Consider the following 16809-nt stretch of genomic DNA (forward strand, 5'->3'; position numbering starts at 1 on the left):
TGATTGACAGGTGAGGAGTCAAATAAACTGCCTCTGAGCAAGATTTCTTAAAGGGACCGGAAATGCCGCTTTACTAAATCCAGTCATGTACAAAAACACAAGTTCGTACTGTTTCAAAAGTGTTTAATAATGTCCTTTGGAGAGAAAACATTTATAATAATGCACACACACACTTTTTTAATATACAGTAAGTGGTTAAGATTCTCCTAGTTCAAGGATGTTTGCATTTGTAAACAAAAATAGTGTGCCAATCTCAAACGCAATAAAATCATGCAACACTTTGGAAGTAAGACTGGTCGAAAGTGCAATAGACAATTTAAAAAATAAAAGTAAATACAAAAAATTTAACACGTAATCTTAATAATTCACTCATGAGTGGTGTGGTCTGGCGATGAGTCGTCTAAATCATAGTGAAGTTCAGCCACTAAAAAAGACAAAGAAAATGTGTTTAAAAATCTATCTATCTATCTATCTATTTTCAAAATGTAATTTATATTTCAATTATATAATTTTCAAAAATGTTATAGCATGACAAACCTGCTGAAAGTCCAGCTCAATGAAGCCACTTTGGTGAGGATCCAGCTTTTTGAATACCCCTGAAAATGAGAGGTAGGTTCACTAAAGATGCTCCAGAACTACAGGGGGCGCTGACCCTACACAAGGGCCTATTATAAACAAGCCTGGACACAATCTGCAGGCATTTTCTATGATGATTTTAGGGTCAAACCTACTAAATTAGCCAAAATATTTAATAACCAAACACCGAAGGGACTTACGGAACATCATCTCCAGACGCATGAGGCAGGCCACATAGTTATCAAAGTCAAGAGTCATGTCTGTCTCGGCGTAACGTGCTACCAGTAGCTGAAATATAGTGTTATTAAGAGTGAAACCTAGAAGAGGAAAGAGAACATAAGCAGTGAGTATTAAAATATGCCACCAAAATGATTTCTGTGAGAGTATCTGAGACTCACCGGCTTCTTTCAGCGCCAAACGCAGCTCTGGAGTGCTTATGGTTCCTGAATCATCCATGTCATTCTTCTTGTAAATTCCCTGGGGTTATTATAAAATAGAGCAACATGTCATGACATTTAGACATTCTTTTAATTGTGTTAAAGGCTTCTGGTGGCTCTCTTACAAGGTATCGCTGAATTTTCTTCCACAGAGTAGCGAACTCTCCCAAACCCAGTTTTCCATTCCCACTGTCCTGAGATACAGTTAAGGGACACTTACAATTCAACAACACCAAATTCTTGTAATTCCAGACTCAAGCACATACGATACACAAACAACAAAAAGTAAGCAACTGCAGCTGAGAGGATACATCCATGAGGTTCACTATGATACGACACGTCTCCAAACTGAAGCCGTCCGTCTTTATGTCAGTTCCTACAAAACAACACATAAAGCAGCTCCTCAGACTCAGACTCTTCATTAGATCTCAAGCATAAAATAGAGGATGCAAGAGCCCTTACGTTTCGCAATGATTTTGTTTAAGATAGTCGTGAGCTCTGTGGCTGAGATTTCCATGTCCTATAGAGAGAAGTATGGTTTGGTTGCTCTGCTTTTCAAAAAAAAAAATGTAAATGTTTACTGCATAACAAGTCGTCTCTACTTACAGCTCCAGCGAGTTTTACGAACATGCCTCTGAATCCAGAATCAACTTCATCGTCTGAGACAGTCTCCTGGAAACAAGAGGAAGCACAGTTTTAAAAAATGTTTCAGGTTCAATAAGACCTTTTGACAATTATCTTGATTACCACCAAAAATGTAATAATAATAATAATAATAATTAGTAGTAGTAGTAGTAGTAGTAGTATTGTTATTATTATTTATTAATGTATTATTAGTAGTAGTGGTAGTAATTGTATTTATTAATTTATTTTCATTTTTATGTATTAATTTGTTGTTATTATTATCATTATATTTATTATTGCATTTATTCTTAACATTATTATTAAATTAAAAACTATCATTTAATTCATTAAGGAATTATCTTCAGCATTAATCAACCATTTGTGGCAGAGGAAAATATTAACAGTCAGTAGCTATGTTTTCATCCATTTATAGATATTGCATTTAAAAGTGCTTTATGGAAACACTAAGTTGCGGTTAAAATCTTAAAAATTCCCATGAGATATGTATAGACTCAATAGAGGAGGATAATTTTTCTATCCGATTAAAAATTTGCACATAAACGGACCATACAAAAAAAGTCATGTGACTTTGCCTCAACAGATTAGATTTGAAATTTTATTATTGATACTTTGCACCAGTTTCACAGAAAGTGCTCATTTTGTTCTCTTCAACACACGGGATGGAAACGGTGCTTTATTCGCCAATTTTTTTTGTGATATTCCAATTTTCTGCATAAGTTGAATTTGCAACTTTGGATGGAAACATAGCTAGTGTAACGCTGTTGACTTTTAAGAGCCTTGCGATCTTGAGAGTTGCTTACATCAGGTAGTTCAGCATCCACAGGGTCATCACATGGTCTGGGAATAGACATAAGATTATCCAATCAAATTCAGAACCAAGTATTCAAAATAAAAAGATATACAGTCGCACTGGCATATAATAGAGAAACCTCACACAGGTGAGATGCATTACAGTGTTTCGGTCTGTTTTTCGGAAAAGACGCGCAGGCAAAAGTCTCCGTCCTTATTGGGTTCGAAGGTGGACGGCACGACGAGGTACTCTCCAGGAGGCAGCTTGAAGCGTGTGCAGACCTCTCTCAGGTTAATGAACGTCTCAGAGCGAGCTTTCTGCGCATGTGTCAGGAAGAAGTTCTTATCGAGGTGCACGTCGCGCTGACCGTGAAACTGACAGAGACAAAGGCCAATCAGTGAGCCAGAAGTACTGTGATTAATGGTATGACTGGTCATGAGAAACACCCCGCCCTTCTTTGTAGTGTTACTCTTACCTGTGGAGGTACCTGTGGAAGCAAACAAAAACAAAAGGTTGATCTGATGTTATACAAATGTAATCTGGGGGTTCTACTGAAGTAATTATGTTCATGTCCTCGCCATACATGAGAATCAAAATGTTTAGATGCTCCTTGTGTCTCTACTCACCTCATAAATAGCAAAGCCAATAGTGTGCATGTCCTCTCCCGCTTTCCTCAGACGGCGCCGGTTCTTCTGGATCAAACCCACCACGAAACTGCAGCCCACCTCATTATCCTCTGGATCGTCATCTTCATCTTTCAGCTTAATCACAAATTGAGGATTCATCCAGAATGTGTCTGAGGAGCAATGAATGGATGTCGTCAGCAAGATTATTAAACAAACCAAACCAACCAAACTTCATAAGACCAAGATGCGTATGACATAAAATACGCAAAACTACACTTGAAACACATTTATTGAATAAATTACAAAATGCACAACAAAAATCTCAATAGCTATGTTTTACTCAAAGTTGCGAATTTAATTTATGCGCAAAAATTGGAATATCGCATAAAATATTTGCGACTAAAGCACAATTTCCATCCATCGTGATGAACAGAACAAAATCGTCACTTCCTGATCAACTGGTGTCAAATATCAAAAAAGGTCATTTGCTGCAGCAGGAGAAGCCACTGTTGTTTTTTCAGTTCTAGGAGGTAATTATACCGAACCACTTTGACAACAGACTTTTCAGGCATTTCAGAATGACCAAAATAGCATTTCTGGTCCACTGGTTAGTCCAGTTATGCCGTCCCATTGCGCAAAGTCACATTACTTTTTTGTATGTATTTATTCAGTAAATGTGTAGTTTTTGCGCATATTTTCTTATCGGATTAAACATTTATCCGACTCATTTGAGCGCATGATTTATTTATGTTTATTTTTAGAATTTATGCACATCTTGTCATTTCCATTCAGCGTTTTTATATGCGATAGCCCAAAATGCACATAAAAACAGGTGCATGGAAACATAGCTCATGAATGGACATTATTATTAGCCAAACTAAATGAACCAAACTTTGTAACACCAAGATGTGGGTAAAATAAAATATGCAGAATGGAAACACATTTACTCTATAAATTACAACACATTTACCAAATAAGTAACTTAATGAATGGACGCAGCCATTATTAAACAAACCAAACCAAACAAACTTTGTAACACTAAGATGCAGATAAAATCTTGAAATACACATAACTAAAACATATGCACTCAATCGAAAAAGATATTTCTTCTATCTGATAAGAAGACATGTGCATAAACTACATTGGAAACACTTTTACCGAGTACATTTTTCGATGCGCAATAAAATCTTAATGAATGGATGTAGCCGCCAGCAATATTATTAAACAAACCAAATTAACCGAACTTTATAACACTAAAATGCGGATAAAATATTAAAATTAAAAAATGTATGCAATTGAGGTGGATCATTTTTCTATTCGCTAAGAAGACATGCGCAACAAAAAACTCCACAAATGGATGCAGCCATCAGCAATATTATTAAGCAAACCAAATGTAATAAGTGCTAAGATACGGATACATATGCACTCAAGTAGGGCAGATCATTTTTATATCCGATAAGAAGACATGCGCATAAACAAACTTTATAACACTAAGATACAGATAAAATCTTAATATATGCATAAAAACGCATGCACTCAATTGAGGCAGATCATTTTTCAATGCATAACCTATAATGGAAACACATTTACCGAAAAATTTCTTGAAACTCAGTGAATGGATGCAGTCCTCAGTAATATTATTAAGTGAAGTTATTAACGTAATGTTGGGAGGATAAACTAACAGCCAAACTGATAAAACCAGTAACAAAACCAGCAGAGCGACTGGAAACACCGTATAAACACAAGTTGAAAGTGACAACGACAGCATGATTCCCGCCACTGACACGCATGCATCTAATCTTCCAATTAATATCCAAGTATAAAAGACATCCTCCTACCACTTCCGTTGTTAGTTCTTTCAGCATCCCTCCTCCTCCCCATCTCCGCCTTTTATGCATATTTACTTATTTATCTTTCTGTCTATAGGGGGGCTATCGGAGCTCGAGTAGAATAGCCTCTCTGAGCCCTCCATTGCAGACATCAAGCCAAATCTGTTTACCACTAATGCTAAGATTATATGGGCACACAAACTCGTGAAACAAACCAAACCAACCGAAGTTTTGTGAATCAATTTTTGTACAGAAATGAAGCGATTCACAAAAATGAATCTGATCCCCGATGCCTGATGGTGTATTTGTGGATTTTGTGCTCACAAGCGTTGTTTCTGCAGCCCCCAGCGGTAGAGCCTCTCCTCCATGTGCCGTCGTGGTTGGTCACGGCCCAGTGTTTAACTGAATCGCTGGTGATGGCGTCCGGGGTCAGAGTGCAGATCTCTATACGAGAGTAATGGCTAAGGAAATCTGAGAATGACATCCTGAACACAGAGAGAAAACGTACATAACATATAACGAGTGGAGAATAGGAATTTAAAATCCTAGCGTCTAGATTGCACTAAATCTAGATCCATAAAGAAGTTCGTAAACGCACCAGAATTCTCCATCCTCAGCGCTGGCGTTCGGCCGCTCTGAAGAAATACTGTTCCATTCGGATGAACTAAATGAAAGAAAAAATAAACAATCGGTGATGCTACCGTTTCCCAATTATTTCCATAGATAGCCATTAAATCTATGAATTCAACATAATTCACAGAGGCCATATCTTATAATTTTGTCAGGAGTCAGGATTTCTTGCATCCCAAATAGTCATGCGCACTTTACACCCTCTTGTTGACCCTTAAAATTAAACTTTTAGTTGTACTGTACCTTTAAGACTTGGGTATGTGAATGACCTTCCAAATTCAACAATTGTTTTATTGATTTTAACATGTATCAATATTTAACAAAAATACATGCAAAAACATTGAGTAAACATTGGGTTTCATTCATTAATAAGTGTGTGGATTATTTATTTGAGTATGTGATTTTTGCATATATGTGGTTTTGGTTGTTCCTACATGTTTTTGTAAATTTGGAGTAAATTTCAGTATGAACGTTACTGGTGAATCATGTTTTGTTTGTGAAGATGTCTGTAAGTAGATTTCATGCACAAATTCTTGAATACTCACGGTTAGTGAATGAGACCCCCTTTTTCATCATATTTTCATCAACAGTTTCAATTAAAATCATTTAATTATTGTCATGATACACATTTTATGTTATGTCCTTGTGATTAACAAAATCAACAACCATTTTAATCACACAAGATTAACATTGTGCGATTGCAACCTCATCATTTCTGATTAAAAATGTTTTTGCTATTTTAGTTACAATCATGAACTTTTATAGTAGCTCTGGTGCTGGCGGTAATGAAACCGTACCCATCACTCCAGGCTCCGGTCCACTCCACCTGCCCCCAAGGGTTACGCATACGAACCAGTTTCTCCTTGCGGCCACGATAGTTCACCTGAGACAAAGCAGAATGCACTCTAATGACAAAATGTATTATATTATTCAAAACAGAGGCCTGCCAATAGCTCTATTCATACCTCGGTCGCCCCCGTGAGCGAGTAAGCATGGCCTTTCACCAGCTTCTGACGGGTGACGGCTTCTGAATCAGCGGCACTAGTGATCTACATCACAGAATTACAAATAAAACAGGCATATCTGAAAATGGGCGGGGCTTATGACCTAAAAGTGATTGCTGATTGGTCAATATACTGTTCCATAGATACTATTCCAACTTCAATTCAAATACAGGCAGAGGAATCTCACGTCGATGGAGCAGCCTAGCAAAGCTCCAGCCTCCAGGGCTTTCTGGATGATCTGAAACATGTTGGATGGTGCTTTCTGCAGATCGTAGCTCTCAGCGATGCCTCCAGTGAAATCCTCGAAACCCTCACTGGTGGATCCCCCAGACAGAGCTTCATAACAGCCGTTCACCCTGCCAGAGACCATAAAATATGTACATTACATGTATTTGAGCTCAGTTTGAGAAACTATTTAAGACCTACTGTTAAACAGTCTCATTAAGTGAAACTACTGTATATCCTATTAAATTACATTTTTGATACTATACACCCTCATCCGTCCCTCGGGTCATTTTGATCCAAAACCCCCCAAAAAAAGATTTTTAAAAAATCGAGTGTTGATCTTTATGGTATGAGACTTTGTTAAATTTGAATTTGAGCAGTTTAAGTGGGTTCTAAAAAAAAAGTATCAAAAGTGTCCCTCGCGGGTCATTTTGACCCGCCACATTTACAAAAAAACTGCAGATTTTTTTTATTTAATTTTGTTACACTTGAAAAGATGCAGAATCCAGAAAAGATGCATACCCAAACAAAGGGCTGAGACTGCAGAATGTCCTCAATGCACAAAAAACTCACATACCCACACACACAGGCACACACACAAGCACACACATGGCACACACACTCCCATTGAAACACATTATAGCATGTATGCTGTTTCTGCTGGGAAATGACTGTCATTTTGAAAACATTTTTTGACTTAACACAACTTAAATTTGAGTGATGGGGTGGAGACCAATGAGTTTATATCATATTTATATTTTTTAATTTATCTTTTATATTTATTACATATTTATGAAACTGTATGAATATGCATGTGTTTGGATTAAAATTCAGTATAATTTTTTTTTTTTACAAAATATATATTTTTTCATGTTTTGATATATATATGAAAGCCTTGAGATATATCTGAAAGCTTAATGAAGCCTCAAGTTGGTGTAGTTTTAAACATTTCACTTGTTTTGCTCAGTTAAAGGGGTCATACGATGCGATTTCAATTTTTCCTTTCTCTTTGGAGTGTTACAAGCTCTTGGTGCATAAAGAAGATCTGTAAAGTTGCAAAGACTAAAGTCTCAAATCCAAAGAGATATTCTTTATAAAAGTTAAGAGTCAACCACACCTACCTAAAACGGCTCGTTCTAACACGCCCCCACATACCTACGTCACTATGTGGGAAGATTTGCATAACACCGCCCAAATGTTCACGCAAAGAAAGAAGGCATAACTTTTATTCTCGCCTATTGTAATGAGACTGGTATTAATAGATTCCTTGGGTCATGCTGAGAACAGCGATACCAATGTTGCCATAGTCAGCCAAACTTCCTGTCTGTCATTTTGATTTTCTTTAAAAACCTACTTTTTCTAACGCCACCTAGACCGTCGGTCCAATTTTCACCAATATCGAATCATATCATCTTCAGACCATGCTGACAAAAAGTTATGGATTTTGTATCAATAGACAAAACCGTTTTCGCAAACCACAGCAACAAATTTGAGGCATGATGCCAAAATGACGTTTGAGGCTTTATCTCTGCAATGCTTTGGCATATTGACACCAAACTTTGTGTGTGCCATTGTCAACTCAAACATAGTCTAATTTTTGGCCTTCGGGTCATTTTGACCCGCGAGGGACACTTTTGTTATAGGTTCGGGAGGGACGGATGAGGGTTAAAATGGACTTAATTGTTGTTTTGCACGCTTGAATGTCTACGAAAAGGATGGACTCCATTTGGGAATCATGAAATTACTTCCTTCTCTTTTATGTGATGGTCAAATATTTACTGAGTGGTTAAAATTTAATTCCCTACAAATAACTGGCTGTAAATGTGCTGTAGATTTAAACCTATAGAATGAAGAACAGAAAATATATAAGTGCAGAAAAAGAAAAACTATGAAGAGAAAACTATGTAAAAATGGATATATTGCCAAAAAATAATCCACAGCATTGAGTGCTGCAGGGGTAACATATTTGTTGTAGGCCAAAACCCGGAAAGAAGTTAGCATTTTAGCATTTTTGATTTCATCATCCTGAAGTCAGTAGGTTTTTTAAAATGGGTTTTTAAGGTTTGTGGTGAACACAAGCTCAACATATGCTCATGTTTTATTCTACCACATAAAATACATCAGTAATACCCCCTTATGATTTTTTTAAAGCTTTTACGTGGTTGTTAACAAGTGGTTAAATTGGACTACAGAGGTCTTCAAGGACATTAAACGTCATCACACCAAACAGGTAAACTCATCTAGTCACTAGTTAACTTTTACAGCCTCGTTGTGTTTATAATCTCGCACTTGCAAACTATTATAACTCAGTCTTTCAGGAAAATGTTTTTAAATAAAGATTGAAAGAGTTGCCAGAAGCCTAATGTTGGCAATGGTGAAGTCATGTGACCTTGGTGTAGTTCTTTTAGCCTATAGCCTAAGTTTAGCTTTTTACTTCCGCAGATTGTATTTAGGCTTTAAAATTCATAAAAGTTGTGCTAATTTTTGAAGATAATCATGATAAACAAAACATGAAAGAATCAGGGTCACAGAGTTTAGTCACACAGTAATCCAAAAGCCATTGTAAAAATCAGATTGGGTTTTGGTCAAAGGAACCAGGTTGATGGTTACTTACAGGTTGGCCTACAATAGCATGTCATCACTGCAGCACTGCATATCATAAATACTCATGTATGACATCACCACTTGTGGGCGGGGCCATTCCCATAGTTCTCATGAGGGTTCCAAAATTAGTAGCTCACTGGCTGTAAACGCATTCTTACACACAACAAACGACAGCTGGTCCACATTATGTGTTCGGATGGCAATGATAAACACTAAAGAATAATCGCCGGTTCCCGCCTCCTTCTTCCCGTGACTAAGAACTGTGTTACACACCCATATACAAACATCTTAGAGTCAAACTCTACATTAAAAGTAGAAAGCAAAAAGTACTTTTTGGAGACTTGTACTGTTGGACATGAACTATGTATTATGATGGTTTTTAGACATATACTATGCTATTACTATGTTTTTTTGGACATGTACTATGGTATTACCATACACACTACCATTCAAAACTTTTAATGTTTTTTTTTTTTTTTGAAGATAATCATGATAAACAAAACATGAAAGAATCAGGGTCACAGAGTTTAGTCACACAGTAATCCAAAAGCCATTGTAAAAATCAGATTGGGTTTTGGTCAAAGGAACCAGGTTGATGGTTACTTACAGGTTGGCCTACAATAGCATGTCATCACTGCAGCACTGCATATCATAAATACTCATGTATGACATCACCACTTGTGGGCGGGGCCATTCCCATAGTTCTCATGAGGGTTCCAAAATTAGTAGCTCACTGGCTGTAAACGCATTCTTACACACAACAAACGACAGCTGGTCCACATTATGTGTTCGGATGGCAATGATAAACACTAAAGAATAAAAGTAAGAGACAAATATATAGCAAGGGAGTGAAAAGCCACTAGCAAGACGTGAGCACTAGGTTAAACACATACTACGCAAAATGAAACACCCTTATTCCAAGAATACACCTGCTGTGGGTAAAGCCTGCTGTGCTTGTATGCAAAGTTCACTAACAACCAGATCCACACAGAACGTGTTGGGTTTTTCGTACTAGTCTTTTAATTGACATAGAATTGTCCAAACGACAAATAAAAATTTTTTTAAAATTGTGCGTAATAATTCAAATCAGTTGACAGTCCTAAAGAAAACAAAGGATCATCCTGTTGTTTATTCTTAGAAAGTAAGTTGATCTTCTGGTGGAGGCAGTTCTACTGTGAGTACACAAAAAAATACACAAGAAACAGCACACACAAACACTAACTTGGCATAGGCCTTCTCCAGCAGGGCGCTCCAGAACTCGTTTCCCTCGGCGGAGTGAACAAAAACCAGCTCGCCATCTTTCACCGGCAGCCGGTCATCAATGACAACATCCACCCACTCGCCAAACTGCCAGAACTAAAGGATGGAGGTAAAGGGTACAGACTCACATTATCTGTTCAATCTCAAAAAGTGTGTCAAACTGCATTTGATATATATATGAATATATTTTTGTGATACAAAGCTGAATTTTGAGCATCATTCCTCCAGTCTTCAGTGTCACATGATCCTTCAGAGTCCTTCACTCTAATATGCTGATTTAGTGCTCAAGAAAAATGTCTTATTAATATTAATGTTGAAGGATGGAGGTAAAGGGTACAGACTCACATTATCTGTTCAATCTCAAAAAGTGTGTCAAACTGCAAAGACACCCTGTGACGAGTGGGGGCGGGGCCGAGAGCCGTGGGAACGGAGCGAGGCCGGTGGAGTACCTCCAGTCTTCAGTGTCACATGATCCTTCAGAGTCCTTCACTCTAATATGCTGATTTAGTGCTCAAGAAAAATGTCTTATTAATATTAATGTTGAAAGCAATTGTGCGGCTTCATCTTTTTTTTTGGAAACCATGATACTTTTTTCAGGACTATTATTTGAAATATAAATCTTTTGTAACATTATAAATGTCTTTACTGTCGCTTTTGATCAATTTAATGCATCTTTGCTGAACAAAAGCTTCAAATCGCTTAATTTCTTAGTGACTCTCTTTTACTGAACTTTTGAATGGTAATATAAATACATATGGTAATACCATGTTTTGGTTATGTACTACAGCACTATATTTCTTACATATGTACTGTATTACCACATTGTTTTATTATATAGAAACATTTTTTGGGATATTACTGTGTATTACCATGATTTTTTTTTACCTACATTATGGTTTTACAATTCTTTTTATTTATAAAAATGTACTATAGCATTACCATGTTTGTTTGCCATGGCAATACCATGATTTCTGGGCATTCACTATGGTAATACCATGATATTACAGTAGTATTCTTTAAAATACCTTGGAGTAGCATGTAAACATAATGGTATATGAATATAGTTTCCATGGTAAATACCATCAATGTAAGGAGTGGTATATATTTTTGAATACTAATACATTTATAAAAAGCACTGAGCAACAAACCACTGCAAAAAAAAAATAATGTCCATGTTTTTCATTAGCATGCCAATGAATTTATATTGTAACACTATAATGCAAAGTGATACGTTTACTCTAACAGTGTAACTTGCAGATACCTGGAAATGGAAGATTCCAGCGTAATTGTCACCGAAGCCCTGTCCAGCGGGCACCACTCTCGCCAGAACGTCTTCATTCAGGGTCAGAGAGGCTATGGCCGCTAGCAGCCAGCAGTCACCTGAGAGACGGCAAGACAGGAAGTGAGACTGTGACTGTGTTTACGACTGAAACAGCCACATACAGGCTTGTTTTCACTCAAATCTTTAATGAATATGGAAATTAAGTTACATATACTTGCATTTGGAATGCAAAGTGAAACTCTGACAACCATTTTTAACTTGACATTCAAAACGCCTGCAGACAAGCAAGAGCAGGCACATTTTGAGGGACGCAAATGAAACTCATGATCGAACCAGGCAGCCAATGAGCGCCATTGTGGTTTTCGTGTCACGCCAAGTGGTGAGCTGCAAATCTGAGACAGCAGACGCATGTAGAAAATGCAGAGACTTGAATCTGCCCTCCTCAAAAGACAGCAGGCTGCTTTTCCTGCAGTCTGACACATGTATCACGTATGTTTCTAATGCAAGACTTTACGGGAGAAATACAGCCAAGTTCTTCTCTCTTGAACTGCAGCCTTTAATAACAAAAGAGGTTGTGTGCAAATTCCCACTGGCTAGTTTCTAGGTTTGGATGGTTTGTATTATGTGTTTGGCTCAGCCATTCGGTTAGCGGTAAACACAACAAACAGGAAGGAACGAGGCAAAAGAAAGTGAGATTAGGTATAGAAGTGGAGGGTAAAGTTACTAAAGTTACTGGTGTAAAGCTATTAGAATGTAAATGAACTGTTGAGATAGAAAATAGAGATAGAAGTTGGGTGCTCCAAGTCCTCCGAACTGTTTAGAAAGACAGATAGATAGACAGACAGACAGACAGACAGACAGACAGGTAGATAGATAGATAGATAGATAGATAGATAGATAGACAGACAGACAGGTAGATCGATAGATAGATAGACAGATAGATAGATAGATAGACAGACAGAGATAGATAGAGATAGACAGACAGACAGGCAGGCAGGCAGGCAGACAGACAGAGATAGATAGACAGACAGACAGACAGACAGGCAGACAGGTAGATAGATAGATAGATAGATAGATAGATAGATTTCAGCTTATTTCAGTTTGAGAAAACACTTTTTTACTAGCTTTAGTTTGAGTTAACAATAACCACTAGAATGAGCACTAGGTTAAAAGCATCCTTCGAATACTGATCCACCCTTATTCTAGGTATTACATTGTGTGTGTGTTTGCTTTTTCACAATGTTCACAATGAACTTAATTCATTGTTAAGGCTTCGTAGAATTAATAATGGACTTCACCACAGTTATAAGTAATGTGCATTATGGTAGATAGATAGATAGATAGACAGACAGACAGACAGACAGACAGATTGATAGACAGACAGACAGACAGACAGACAGATTGATAGACAGACAGACAGGTAGATAGATAGATAGATAGATAGACAGACAGACAGACAGACAGACAGACAGACAGGTAGATAGAACGATAGAACGATAGAACGATAGATAGACAGACAGACAGACAGGTAGATAGAACGATAGATAGACAGACAGACAGACAGACAGGCAGACAGGTAGATAGATAGATAGATAGATAGATAGATAGATTTCAGCTTATTTCAGTTTGAGAAAACACTTTTTTACTAGCTTTAGTTTGAGTTAACAATAACCACTAGAATGAGCACTAGGTTAAAAGCATCCTTCGAATACTGATCCACCCTTATTCTAGGTATTACATTGTGTGTGTGTTTGCTTTTTCACAATGTTCACAATGAACTTAATTCATTGTTAAGGCTTCGTAGAATTAATAATGGACTTCACCACAGTTATAAGTAATGTGCATTATGCAATCAAATTAGGGAGTAAAGTAACACGTAAATTAACACCACCATTATACATTCAAGAAACAAATTAATTCAGTGGAATTCAGTTTTGTTTCAGTCAATTTACACCAAAAATCTAACATTCAGGTGTAAATGCACTTATGCCACTTTAAAACCCACATTTTGTAGTTCCAGCCTAGTCATTGTTGCTTACAAACTATATTGGTGGCTTGCTTTAGAGCCCAAAACAGCACTGCTAAAGTAAACATGCTTTTAAGATTAAGGAGAGCATCCGAGTGCAAAAGTAGCATCATTTTTACTTTCCATTCAAAGTAATGATGTAAATAATTAGATACCTTTTATAATGAATCATGCAATGATGCACATTTGAGGTTACCTGACAGAACATATTTACAGTGTTGATTGCGCCACAGTATAAGCTAATTTTCTGGTTGAGGTAGTTAAAACGTTAAGCACACAGTACTGACTTGCAGGTATCCTGTGTTTAAAGAATTAAGATAAGAGCGAGAAGAGATCTGTGACTCAGTGAGTTGTTGACTTGGAGACACGGTCTGTATAATGAACAGGTTCTTCACATTTAGTCAAACCAGGAGGATTAACAAAGAATCTCAACATTGGTTTCTTGCAGGTAGATGAATGTTTTTAATCTTTTACCCAGAGCTCCTTGACAGATGTCCGTCCGTGTAGCTCCACCGACGATGAATTGTGGTTTTGAGCACAGCTCCTGCAAAAGACACCAACAACACCCTGTTTGAAATGCAGAATCGGGCTAATAATGTAATCAGATATGAAAAGGAAAGCATATAGACACTAAAACATTGAGCTTACATTCATATGTGGGTCTATATACAAAGATAATCATACAATATATTTACTTATTAAAATAACAGCTGTTAATCTGACCACCTGGTGAAAATTAATAAACAGAATAAACAGAAATCGGCTACAGTAACCATAGCAACAGTCGGCTGGTCGAGTTATTCGGATCATTATCGGGCGGATCATTATATGTGACCCTGGACCACAAAACCAGTCATAAGAAGCATGGTTATATTTATAGCCAACAATACATTGTATAGGTCAAAATTATGCCAAAAATAATTTGGCTATTAAGTAAAGATCATGTTCCATGAAGATATTTTGTAAATTTCCTACCGTAAATATATCAAAACTTAATTTTTGATTAGTAATATGCATTGCTAAGAACTTCATTTTGACAACTTTAAAGGCGATTTTCTCAATATTTAGATTTTTTTGCACCCTAAGATTCCAGATTTTCAAATAGTTGTATCTCGGCCAAATACACTCTAAAAAATAAAGGTGCTTCACGATGCTATAGTAGAACCTGGTAACATCTGAAGAACCTTTCTGTTTCAAAAAAGATTTGTTTGTGGTGAAAGAAGGTTCTTCAGATTATAAAAAGGTAAGAAAGAGATGGTTTTTAAATAACCTTTGACTGAATGTTTTTTTTGTGGAACCAAAAATGGATCTTCTATTGCATCGCTGTGTGAAAGAACCGTTTAAGCAATCTTTATTTTTAAGAGTGTATTGTCCTGTCCTAACAAACCACACTTCAATGGAAAACTTATTTATTCAGCTTTTAGATGATGTATAAATCATCACGACCCTTAAGACTCGTTTTGTGGTCCATGGTCACAAATAGACAAAATACAGATTTACATAACACAAATATAAGACAAAACCTTTAGCAATTTGCTTAAAAAGTCTTTACAATTTTTGGCTCTAAATGAGCATTTGGACGCACCTCTATAATCCCACACTGGTTACGAGAAGACTTTTTAAAGTTGGACTGTTTTGCTACGCCGCTGAAACGCAACGCTCACGACGCGACCCTAAACAGCGAGACGCAGCCAAGAAGACGTCAGTTTGACGAATGTAGCTTTTGAAGTAATTAGAAATAGCAAACAGAACGCAAGAACGCGACCTGTGCAAAGAAAAATGTACGAAAACTCTCTCGTTTGTAAAGAAAAGGATAACGGTACAACATAACGCAATTTAGGCTAAATAAAAAAAATAGAAAGTGCATGATTTCCCGTTTAATCTTTACCAGTGAACGAATGATTCCCTTAATATTTAACTTATGATACTGAAAGCATACCCCAGGTCTTTTCCAGGCTAGTCCTCTGGTTTTGTACGAGCTGGGTCCGAGTTCATTAAAGCCCAGGGATTCGGGTGCGGCTGGGAAATTCGGGTCTGTGAACAGGGTCCCTCCACTGAGACACTGGCTCCTGAGCGCCTCAAAGTCCTGGTTGAGGTATTTGGTGGCATTGGCGTTAGATCCAAACCCTGCAGCCTGCGCCCTCTTCTTGGCCAGGGTAGAGGCGACTCCCGACATTTTTTTTTCACTTCAGAAGAGCCCAAGAAATCTGAGAAATGTAAAAATGTCTTGATCCTTCAACTTAGTTTACTGTGACTCTCCGCCCCAAACTTTCCAGGCGTGGTCAGGCTGTCATGAGCGCGTTATTGCGCGTTTTTACGCACACAGTGAAGAACAGGAAGAAGTGCGTTAACATTTATACACTGACAGCTACTGTGTCGCTGCGAAAACAATAACATAACATATCTGACTGATCACGGGTTACTGATGCGGCATTTAGTATTATACTACAAAATTAATATTAATAGGCCTAACTACTTTTGTTTTAAAGTAAGTTATTGTTATTACGTAAGTCTATTCTATTTTATCACAATGACTAAGTTGGCATTGGCATGTGGAGAAACAGCCATGCCAATTTAGTTTTAAATTAATAATAGATTTTGGAGTGTAAACTTCTTTTGCGCACACAAATAACATTCGTTCAGGCGTTCGTTCATTCTGACATTTTCTTCCTAACGGTACCGATGAAGCTCTAAACACGATTAGCTGCACCACACCGCCATCTGCCGGATATTAAAGTCGGTTCAGCCATTTCTAATCGGTAGGATGTAGCACTGTTCGTATGTTTTGATTGATATTGAGCAAATTATATGTAATTTAACCCTTAATAATGATACTTGAGAATTTTTTTTATATATGGCACTACTGGATAGAACA

At 37.2% G+C, this 16809-nt stretch overlaps 1 protein-coding gene across 1 annotated transcript; it reads right to left on the reverse strand.

Moving 5' to 3' along the window:
• Nucleotides 1–95: 95 nt before the first annotated feature.
• On the reverse strand, nucleotides 96–16221 carry LOC107755344 (calpain-2 catalytic subunit-like). The gene is made up of 21 exons (XM_016572104.1): nucleotides 15874–16221; nucleotides 14409–14478; nucleotides 11888–12006; nucleotides 10589–10722; nucleotides 6725–6893; nucleotides 6499–6582; nucleotides 6331–6416; nucleotides 5502–5567; nucleotides 5228–5388; nucleotides 3075–3244; nucleotides 2924–2935; nucleotides 2611–2822; nucleotides 2459–2495; nucleotides 1620–1685; nucleotides 1476–1533; nucleotides 1325–1389; nucleotides 1139–1207; nucleotides 975–1053; nucleotides 777–893; nucleotides 538–596; nucleotides 96–424 (listed from the first exon to the last, which is right to left on the reverse strand). The coding sequence occupies exons 1-21, from the start codon at nucleotides 16108–16110 to the stop codon at nucleotides 401–403; spliced, it is 2094 nt and encodes a 697-aa protein (XP_016427590.1). The 5' UTR covers nucleotides 16111–16221; the 3' UTR covers nucleotides 96–400.
• Nucleotides 16222–16809: the final 588 nt, after the last annotated feature.

This window comes from Sinocyclocheilus rhinocerous, unplaced genomic scaffold (assembly GCF_001515625.1).
Source record: "Sinocyclocheilus rhinocerous isolate Xijiao unplaced genomic scaffold, SAMN03320098_v1.1 scaffold2307, whole genome shotgun sequence".
Taxonomy (NCBI): domain Eukaryota; kingdom Metazoa; phylum Chordata; class Actinopteri; order Cypriniformes; family Cyprinidae; genus Sinocyclocheilus; species Sinocyclocheilus rhinocerous.

What these genes read in the sequence shown, in the direction of transcription:
- LOC107755344 (XM_016572104.1), bottom strand. Translation starts at nt 16,110, where the DNA reads ATGTCGGGAGTCGCCTCTACCCTGGCCAAGAAGAGGGCGCAGGCTGCA. An exon ending in AAACAAAATCATTGCGAAAC is followed by an intron (nt 1,390 to 1,475) that starts GTAAGGGCTCTT and finishes GTTGTTTTGTAG; the next exon opens with GAACTGACATAAAGACGGAC. An exon ending in TCATAGTGAACCTCATGGAT is followed by an intron (nt 1,208 to 1,324) that starts GTATCCTCTCAG and finishes ACTGTATCTCAG; the next exon opens with GACAGTGGGAATGGAAAACT.